The 10,877-nt window shown below is 46.5% G+C and overlaps 1 protein-coding gene across 2 annotated transcripts in view; it reads left to right on the plus strand.

Annotated features, from left to right (window-relative positions):
• Positions 1 to 4,502, plus strand: part of gas2l3 (growth arrest-specific 2 like 3) — a 31,345-nt gene extending 26,843 nt beyond the window's left edge. For both annotated transcript variants that reach the window (XM_085769036.1, XM_085769035.1), the window contains exons 8-9: positions 1,528 to 1,632; positions 2,027 to 4,502. In XM_085769036.1, the coding sequence (XP_085625162.1) occupies positions 1,528 to 1,632; positions 2,027 to 3,388 (1,467 nt within the window). In that variant the 3' untranslated portion in view covers positions 3,389 to 4,502. The remainder of the gene's footprint in view (positions 1 to 1,527; positions 1,633 to 2,026) is intronic.
• Positions 4,503 to 10,877: the final 6,375 nt, after the last annotated feature.

Below are 10,877 nucleotides of genomic sequence, written 5' to 3' on the forward strand. Positions count from 1 at the left end.
CTATAGTTTTAGGAGTAGGTTCATTACCTTTAATTGTCGGTGCAAGCTGTTTTTAGATTGACGGGGCAGCGATACGAGCTGCTCAGCTAACGCTATGGAGGCATATGGTATTTCCGCCTTTCCCTCATCAAACTCATCAAATACACAATCCAACAACTCCAAAATGCTCTTGTGGACAAGTTGTGACCTGCACATTCACCACACTATGAAATAATCATGTAACATTACGAGACAAAGTTGTTTTCGAAGGCAAATGTGTAGCCGGAACTACATTCCAGACACGGCCCCTGGGTGGAGTGATTTCAAAAGCGAAAGTAGTTCTGAGTATTTGCTTCGTGTCGTAATGTTACATAATTATACGTTATTATTTCATAGTGTGGCGAATGTGCAGGTCACAACTTGTCCACCATTGTTGGATTGTGTATTTAGTTTGATGAGGGAAATGTGGAAATACCGCGCAGCTCATGTCTCTGCCCCGCCGATCTAAAAACAGCTTGCACCGACAATTAAAGGTGAACGAATTTGCTAAAATGTCCCTTTTAAAGTCACGTGGCCAACACTGCTCATGGTCAGTAGATTCATCCTCGTCCTCGTGCTCCTCCCTGTGATGTAAAGGCAGCAGCTGATCACATAGGTGCTACATGTGTGACCCAGTTGAAGCCCAGCCAAGATGGCGGCAGGCAGCAGTTCTTGCCGCTTCACCGGCGTCCGTCCCCCCGCAGGGTACGTGACACACCAGAGCCCATCATGTGACGCTGACTCGCCGTTCCATGTGACCTCAGGGATACGGATAACATAGAGAGGGTGCTGAACTTTGTGTTCATGTGTATCAGTGGAAATGCATTTCTGAACCATCAGGGTGGGGGGTTTGTTGCCTCACCCAGTGCAGTGGTAAAGGGAGCGTCTCACTCCGTCAGGAGTTTTATTCCCAGAGGAGACAGCAGCGCTAAAAATAACTCCAGTCATTCAAGTGGAAGCAGTTTGGATAAAAGCATCCACCAACCTCTGTAGTTATTATTCTGCCCTTTATTCTGTGGACTGAGGACACAACACATGAGCGGCTGAATGCAGGACTCAGGTGTCTCATTCTGTCTGATCAGTGTCATCACTTCATCAGAGTGTGTCTGTCTCTCCGTCCACTTTCTTGTCATCAGGACTGGTAGTTGTTGTAGCTGCAGTCTGTGTCAGCTGCAGTCAGGCTGATGTGAAGGCTGCAGGACCAGGGGCGGGTCCAGAGTATTTTCTAGTGGGGGGCACAGGGGGTTTTATTGCAGCATTAATGCCTATGATGCCTAGGACCTTTTCATTTTCCACTGTCAGCATCAACATTAAGATTATAATCAATCAATAATCAACCCTAACCCCCCACAAGAAGCAGAATAAGCAACATAATACATTCTCACAATGAGACCTGCCCCTGTGCAGGACAACAACATGTCAATGAACAGTGACTGAATGAAGTGCTGCTGCCACAGACTGAAGGGCGTCCAGCAGGGTGGACTCATGCTTCTCTATTGTCCTCTGTAGGAGCACGGCCTGGACGACCCGCCCTGCAACTGCTCCAACAGAGTCTCCATTGAGTACCTGTCTGAGGGCCGCTACAGGCTGGGAGACAAGACCATCTTTATACGGGTGAGACACACACACACACACACACACACACAAATAATGAGTGAATGGATGAAGAGCCTTGAGCAGCATGGAGATACAGTCAGCAGTCTGTGGTTTACTGTGACCTTTGACCTCTGCTGACGGTGCGGAAGAGGAATGTCCCTGTGGGTGTGGGAGAAGGAGGACGGGTCTGAGTGTTTGTTAACGGAGAGACGAGTGATACTGAAGCTGAGTTTTATTCATACTGATGTGGAATCAGTGATGGGAATAACGGCGCTACTTTTTTCAGTAACGAGTAATCCAAAAAGTTACTGGTTCCCTGTTATGCATTTTATTGTCAGTAACGGTAACAGTGTTATGAGGAGAGTGAGTGTGTATTTGTGTGTTGATCCTCTGTGTGTGTCCCCCCCCTCAGATGCTGCATGGGAAACATGTCATGGTGCGCGTAGGAGGGGGCTGGGACACGCTGCGCGGCTTCCTGATGAAGTACGACCCCCTGCGAGTCCTGCAGTTCACCACCCTGGAGCAGAAGATCCTGGCCTTCCAGAAGGGCCCCTCCTCTGGCCAGGGAGGTCACCATGGCAACGCAGCTCCACCCCCTCCTCCTGACATGGACCCACTCGCCGCCGTCAATGACCTCATCTCCTCCTCCTCCTCGTCCTCGTCCTCTTCCTCCTCCTCCACCTCCTCCTCCTCCTCCCTCTCCAGCTCAGCCAGTAAGCAGACGGCGGTGGCGGTGGCGGTGGCGGCGAGTCCGATGGTCCGGCCCTACACCCCCTCCCCAGCCTGCACCCCCACGCTGCCCAGGAAGGGGGCGGCCGCAGCGCCCAAGAAGAACCTCCAGATGACCCCCTCCTCCCCCAGGAAGCCCACCCAGCTGCCCCTGCCCGTCACCACCAAAGGCTCCTGCTCCCTGCCCGCCACGCCGGTGGGAAGCTCCAGGCAGTCCCCCAGCCCGGGGGCTCAGGGGGCTCAGGGGGCTCAGGTCCACCGCAGAGCCCTGACTCCGTCAGATCCAAACCCCGCCTCCAAACTCAAGATCAGACCGTCCCCCCGCACCGCCGCCTCCCAGCCCAGGAGCCCCGTCTGCCCCGAGCCGTCCTCCAAATGCGCCAAACCCTCCAGCCCCTGCACCTCCCCCACCGCCGCCGTGCCTCGCCCCGTCACCGCCCCAGCGCGGGGCCCCGCCCCTAAAGACGCCCGCCCCCCGACAGGCGCCGGCCAGCGCTCCCGTCTTGCACAGCGCCGCCCCGGCTCACCGGCCTCACGCCTCCGTCTGGAGGCGGCCCGGCGAGCGCGGACGGCCCCGCGAGTCGCAGCGGCCCCGATGCCGCAGTCCAGAGCCCCCACCCCCACCTCCAGGACGGCCTCCCCCGTGCTGCCCAAACCCGCCTGCCCCCTGCTCAGGGGCAAAGAGGCCACAGCCAAAGCCAAGGGGCCGGCCCCGACCAAGGCCGCCGCCCCGCCACCAGGTACCGCCGCTGCCCCCGGGCGGGTCCCAGGGGGTAACGCGGGCCCCGCCCCTGCCAGCAAAGCCAATCAGAAAACACCAGTGCCAGTCCAGACAACGGGGCGGAAACAAGCAGCGGCCACCAACCCCGGCAACGGGAAGTCCAGTGTAAAACCTGACCCTGGTCCAGGACCAGCCCCCGCCCCACAGAGGTCCGGCCCCAGCGTCAGACCGGCTAAAGCCCAGTCCACCGTCAGCAAGAAGCCACAGAGCAAGAGCCAGGACGCTTACTTTGAAATGAACAGTAGGAGGAGGCAGAAGACGTAACTGGCTGGTCTGGGACCAGCAGCTTCTCGTCGCAGCAAACCAGCACTTGTTGGACTTGAGACTCTTCAAACCAACATCACTAATTAATCCTGATGAAAAAGCTTCTCACTTTTGACCGTTAATTGTTCTGCAAATTAATTTGTCTGTTGTTTTTTTTATGTTATTTAATAGTCTTTTATTTTTTATTTTTAAATCCAAAAGGGTCAAAGATGTTACGACTTGTGTAGCCTTTGTGATGAATTAACAGTCAAGCTCCATGTGTCTGACTAACACTCAACCTTGCACCATGTTTACACACATCTCCACCACTGTCCACACGCATAGAGCCGTTTACAGAACAGATCATGTTGACGTCGACCTCGGAGCTTTCCGGCTCAGCCACAGGTCACATGACAGAGCCATGACTCGGTCTGATGCACTTAGTCCGCCATCGTTACTAAACACACACAACTGGAACACAAATCATGGTTTCTGAGTGTCCACAGTGAGAACAGATATTCCACTGTGGGACAGTCAGATAATAAAACAACTGTGGACTGATTTACAGATTTTTTTTTTTTTTTTTCATTTTTGTTATGATCAATATCTGGGTGGCGCCACACACGGCGTCACCAGGAGCGGTCCTTCCTGTCGTGTGCCTTCGTCAGAAACCCCTGGTTTCTGATCGGCAGTAGAATGTATTAGATGATCGGGGGTGGAGGGAGGGGGGGGGGAGTGGGGTGTAACGGTTTTTACTGATAATTGCACAGTGTGTACGAGCACTCGTTACTTTGGTTTGTCAGAAAGCCAGAGATGAACTACTGATCAAACGCCTCTTTTTCTTTTCAGCAGGAAACAGAATCATTTTAGAGCAGGATCTGGTGTAGACTGGTTTTATATGGTTTCTAAGTTGTGTTGTGTGTGTTACAAATCTAGTTTTCTATGTGGTGTTTGTGTGTGTATGTATATGTGCGTGTGTGTGTGTGTGTGTGTATATATAGAGTATATTACCAGTGAGGCTTTTTTCTTGTTTGGCACTTTACAGAAACCTCTGTGTTTGTCACAGTTTGAATGTTGATTCTGTTGATTGTGTCTCCTGTTTGTCATTTTGATTAATAAATGGACAAGTGTTTGGAAAAAAAAGAAAAAAAATCTTGTGTCCGTTTGTCATTTACAGCGTTCATCTGATGCTGCTGCCCTCTGCTCCACATTCTGAGGATTTGTTTCCTCTAAAACCATAAAACTCTGTGTCAAAGGAACAGTGGAACATCTGTCAAGACCAGAAAATAAAGATAAATGGAATAAAGATTGTGTGTTTCAGTGTAAAATTTTGAGAAATATTCAGTAGATTTGTTAAATAGATATTTTATAAAACCATAGACACCATGACATCATCATCCATGGGTTCTGAAGAGGCTCAAGTAGGGCTTTCAAACTGGCAGGGCTCTGTGCTGGTTCTGGTTCCTGAACCCAATTTTGATCTGGCATGTTCAGACCGAAAAAATAAGTCAGTTTTCAAGGGAACCAAGAAATAGTTGGTTCTTTCCCGGGAACTGTGAAGACGAGCAGGGAGGAGGAGAAGGCAGTGACTACAACGTTGAGAACATTTTGCAGTGATCTGGTGGTGAAGAAACAAAATGTATGGTGCTGGAGATTTGGTGCATATGGGTTTGTGGCAGACATAAGTCTGCCACCTGTCACTCAAAGAGGCCACACCCCCACCATACATCACTTTAAGCCTTCATAAACTGCCAACAGGTGAGTTATATCGTCCTGAGACCCAGTAATACATTTTTGTACACTGTAGCACACATTGAGCATAGCGTTAGTTCTGGCAGGCCACGACGTTAAGCTCTAACTGCATAGCTGTCATTGCCGCCGGGGCAGATCAGCTGATGGCTCAGCTGACTCTGTGTCCGCTCCCTATTGGGAAATTGCATTCAGAGCGAGGTATTTAAACTGCTCTCGCCCGACTCTCCTTCCTGCTTCCTCTGCTGCTGGCACTTTCGCAACCCACCTCCACCCCAGCTCCTCCTGTATTCATGTTGGTTGCTCTGCTCTGTCTGGGTTTTCTTGGCTGCTGCGCTCCCTGCTTATGCCGTTCATGATGGCTCGTGAAGGGCAGGAAGGTGCTCTTCCTGCCTCAGGCTTTCCACGCAAGCGCGTGGAAGAGCAGGGGGCCCCAGAACAGTATCATACCACCAAATAAAACTGTGCAAGTAAAATAAAGATTATTTTGACAAAAGTGGTCCTGACTGAAATTCAAGTTTTGTTAAAACTCTCATGGTATAGATACACTTTATATACCAAGTCCTGATGTTTATTAGAGATGACAACTGTAGCTTTAATTTGACCCCCATGTGCGGGGGTGTGGCCTTGCCAACTTCCCTTTGCCTGTCTTTTCAAAATGGCTGACATCAGCACAAGCACATTTTATGGAAGACAGAAAGGTGAGCTTTACATTTTTTTTTTTTTTTTTATCTAACATGACTTTTCTTTCAGTGTTATATTTTGGTTGCTTTTCATAAGTAAACATCTAAGGAGTAATTTGAGTGAGTTTTCAGAACTGATCTTAATTGGTTTCATAGTAATAAAAATAAATCACTGATTAATTAATGTACACTGTAGTGCACATCGGGACTTTGTACTCATAATTATTTCTCTTTGACAGAGAGAAAACACTTTACAGAACCATTGAGGGAGATTCAGACATAGATTTCTCAGAAGATGAGAGTCAAATGAGCAAGACAGGAGAGGGGGAGAACCCAGATAAGGAATCAGATGAAGATGACCAAATCACATGGCCAGCTGGTGTGCTGCCGTGCTCTATGGGCCAAAACTATCATGTAGATATTTAGGGTTTTTAATCAGAGCAAAAAAAAAAGCTAAGATAACCTACAGAGATGTTTCAGGAAATTGATTTGATAGTATAGACTAAATGTGTTGTAAGTGAGCCATCCCGGTTCATGCCTTTGTTGAAGAACACAGAATTGCAGAGGATGGTTCCCCTATAACCCATAGTAATTGGAGCCCACAGCAGTATTACCAGCAGTGCATTGACAAGGAACTGATTCAGGACCTGTCCTTCTTCACCAACCAACGTATGGTACAAGATTCAGGCTTTAGCTTTAGCACAACACCAGAAGAAATCAAGACCTTTTGAGGAATCTCAGTGTGCATGGCATGGATATCTGAGAATCAAACTGTATTGGGCTGCCAAAACAAGAGTTCAGATTATACTGTAGCTGACTCCATGACACGTGATGGTTTCTACAAGATCAGATCTTTGCTGAAAGTGGTCAATGACCTGAAAGTGCCAGAAGACGAAAATGAAAAAGGATCCCCTTTGGAAAGTCGGACCATTTCTGAAGAGAGTCCTCCAAGGGTCTGGCCTCAACCTGCCTAGGCCAGCACAGGTCTGTATTGATGAACAGATAGTTCCATTCACCAGCCGGTGTCCCGTTCGTCAGTTTGTGCCATGAAGGGAAGACAAATCCAACAGGATTTAAGGTGTTTGTTCTTGCAAGTCCAGGTGGCTTAGTGCAGGACTTTGAAAGAACACCTTCAATCAAGTCCTACAGATGGAGACAGGTGGAAATGCGGTCCTGAGTTTGACTGAGACAGTTCCCAGAGGAACACTGGTCTACTTTGACCGCCCGGTATTTTACCACCATCAGTCTCTTGGACGCTCTTCAGGAAAGAGGCTGGCCTGCTACAGGAACAATTCAAAAGAATCAAATCCCACTTCACTGCTGACAACATCCTGAGCAAAAAACCAAGAGGGGCATGAGAAACGATCGTAGTCACCAAGTAGGTAGACAACAAGCCTGTTATGGCATCAATTACCACCCATGGCACTGCACCAGATGGGCAAAGCAAGAAAAGAGGCAAGTCCAAGTCCCAAAACCTGCAGTGGTTGCAGAATGTAACAGCCACATGGGAAGGGTTGACATGTGCGATGTCCACTTGGACCAAGAAGTGGACTGTCCGCACCATGCTCCACTTCACCAATTGGGCCATTACTAACTTGTACCCGACAAGACACCCGGGCCTTGCAAAGACCTGCAAAGGACACTGCCCAGTATCTGGAGGTCAAACTCCTCTTGGCTGACGAACTGATGACCCAGGGACGAGCATGTCCACAAGACCGGAGTGACTCAAGGGATGAAGACTTCTCTCCGACAATCAAGAAAAGGAAGCCAGAGGAGAGAATCGAAGATATGGTGCGATCCACATCCACTTGCCTGAAATGGTCAACAGTCCAAGTTGTTTATGTGCAGTGCATGCCTACATATGCGTATGTATGCATGCAGGTATAAAGAATGGGACTTATATACCCGCTGCTACGTCTCCAATGTCTTTGTCGAGGGCCATCACATTTGGATCCATCCATTTATCCATGCACTTTAAAAACTGGCACTTTATAGAATTCACGCTGACAGTACTGCACTTTATGTCTACGTATGAGTGTGTATATGATTACTGTTTAACTCTGTGTGTATTTTTTTTTCTTTTTAACTCTACCTCTTATTCCTCTGTCTGTTTGTCTATTACCTGCCAAGGGAATGCGGATGTAAATTAGCAGGCTTGCTAACTCCGACACATTTACATTTGTATACTCATACTGATGTTCATTAATGTGTATTGTCCCTTTCAAATAAATAAATAATGCCTGGGTGCAGTAGTAGAACTGAAGTGAGATGTGTAAAGTGTGACATGCTTCCTCAGATATCATAAATCAATTGGTATTTGTGAACTGGCAAACCAAATGTTCTTTCTTATCCTTGGCCTATCGCCAGTGAAAAGTTAATGAGATGTAAGTTTTCCCACAAACTATGGGTTGTATTGATATCCTGCTAGCTTTTAAATTATGTTAATGTTTCAAGGTCGAGATGAATGAAGTCTTGTTGTGCACGACAGAGCACATGTTATAAAACGGTAGCTAATTCAATTGGGTAAAAAAAACAAAAAACAATTTAAAGCAGAAGTAAGCGATCCGGTCGTTTTGGCTAATGCTGCGTTCCAGGCAGGCTTTTGAAACCGTAAGTTACAGCTTCAAGTCACGACTTACGACTTTGTAGCGTTCCAGGCAACCCACAACTCGCGTTTCTCCGACCTGTTGTCTGTGAAAGTGCACTATAACGGCCACTCGTAACTTCCGACCCGTGAACTCGTACCAGATCGAACTGGTACGACTTCACAGGTCGGAAAAACACGAGTTACGGGCTGCCCTGAACACACCATAACTTTTTGTCAGCCGACGGAGTTAGCAGCCCCCGCCCTCGTCATGGATCTATTGGTCCTCGTCCCTACGTCACCACATTCAGGCGCATCCCTTGGCTGCACAGACAGCCCTTCATGCCGTTCTCTCTCCTCATTGGATAAAAATTGTAGGATACAAGAAAAGTTTTCTCCTCGGCTCAGAGCAGAGCAGAGGGACTGGGAGACCCGTGTTTCGGTCCAAACACTCTATATAAGTGATTGCTGTCGGAAGATATAACTATTTAAGACTTATATTAACACAAAAATATTGCTTACTTCTGCTTTAACCACCCCAACACTTTTAATTTACATTAAAAAAATCAAAATCAAAACACTTTTTACTCCAAGTCTCAGAAGAATAGAAACAGTCGTTATGAAAGGAGTAGACACTGTAGACACTAATAAAGTTATTGTACCAAGATGTAAACATGTCAGAATATTTTAACATGGGAGGCTCTAAAGACTGAGCACAATTTGATTGACACCTTCCGCACTCACAGATACACAGAGATAATTTGATAAATATTTTTAAATCACAAAGGTGCAGCGCAGACATTTTTCACAAACACACAATTTATTCCTCTTTCATTTTGTGTTGGATTTCCTGTTGCTGTGCTCCTCCCCCCACCTGACAGGTGTGTCCTATCAGGATGCTGATGAGTCTCCATGGTTACTGCACAGGTGAGCTGATGATCTTGGCAGAAGAGCAGTGTCGCGTGCGCATGTGTGTGTGTGTGTGTGTGTTTTCACACTGGGGAGAAAGCAGCTACTTTTCTTAGGTGTATATTTAATTTAACAAGTTTGGTGTGATGTTGATAAGTTCACATTTAAATTATAATCACAATCATTTCTGTCATCATCTGTGACTCCTTTATCTCAGTGTAAAACACCATAGGCCATATCTAATTCAATAAAACATCTTTCCTTCTACAATGATGGTTTAATAATTAATATTCTACTGTGATTAGAGACGGTGCAGTGTTAAAATAACAGCATCATCTCTAGGAGTGATATCATTATAATAGTCAGACAGACCATAATAACTCAGATGCATCATTACAGTTGAGTGCAGTGACTTACAGTTTTTCTCAGTTGGTTTGGCTCATTTCTTGAAACAGAAATTACATTCTCAAAACCCTAAGATTATTTGGTAAAACAGTGTTGACATCACACATTGTCCATTGTTATTCACACAATAACTTCTATTCATCAGAGTAAAAAGAACATATATACGGCATCACATACTGTAATATGAACACATAAAAACAAGGACAACCCTATGTAGCCTACAGTGCTGTAAATAAATATATGGTATTCATGGTATTATGTTCTTGACTAATTTTGACAATTGAACAGACTATTGTGCATCTGATGACTTATAGAATGAAATGATGCTGACATGTTTTAGAGAGAACCATCAGACTGAGAATGAATCGATCAGTTTAGATCAACAAGATCTATTCTCTTGGAAATTGTGCTAACTGCAGCTATCTGTACTACTATCTGTACTGCAAAGATGTAGGCTACTGAGACATTTGCAATTTGACAAATTGAATGAGAAATTCAATTATGTTGTGAACAATAGCCAAGTGGTTTGGAGGTTTGTCCATGTTGTTTTGAGAATGTAATTTCTGTTTCAAGAAATGAGCCAAACCAATGGAGAACAACGGTAAGACAGTGTTCAGGCCTGTACAGCTGCTTCTTGCACTGTGCTTCCCTCTAGTGGTTCTAATGAACCGCTGCAGCAGTGGGACTTTCTGTCCTGGGACCTTGACAAGGAAATGGATCAAATAAGTTGTGTTGTTATACTCGACACCACTTCCTGCCTGTGATCTGTAGAGTTTGAAACTTCCTCACATGTTTTGTTGTCATGTTGTTGTTTTATAACTTTGCTTTTTTTCATTGTAGATTTCAGAGTGTGTGTCAGTGTGTGTCAGTGTGTGTCAGAGGCTCCTCAGCCTGACTGCAGGCTGCTCTGGTTAACTCATTTGTTTAAAATGTTTCACTCTGGGATGGTGCATTCAGGTTCATGACGCTGCCACCACGTTTCACACTGGGATGGTGCGTTCAGGTTCATGACGCTGCCACCACCATGTTTCACACTGGGATGGTGCGGTCAGGTTCATGTGGAGTGCCACACATAGAGTTTTGCATGTCGGCCAAAAAGTTCAATTTTGGTCTTTGATTTGTAATAAATCTTCAACACCATGTATCATTTTCCTTCCACTTGACAATTATGCTCTAGTTT

Source organism: Trachurus japonicus, chromosome 23, assembly GCF_045865225.1.
Source record: "Trachurus japonicus isolate A0001 chromosome 23, Traja_1.0".
Classification (NCBI taxonomy): domain Eukaryota; kingdom Metazoa; phylum Chordata; class Actinopteri; order Carangiformes; family Carangidae; genus Trachurus; species Trachurus japonicus.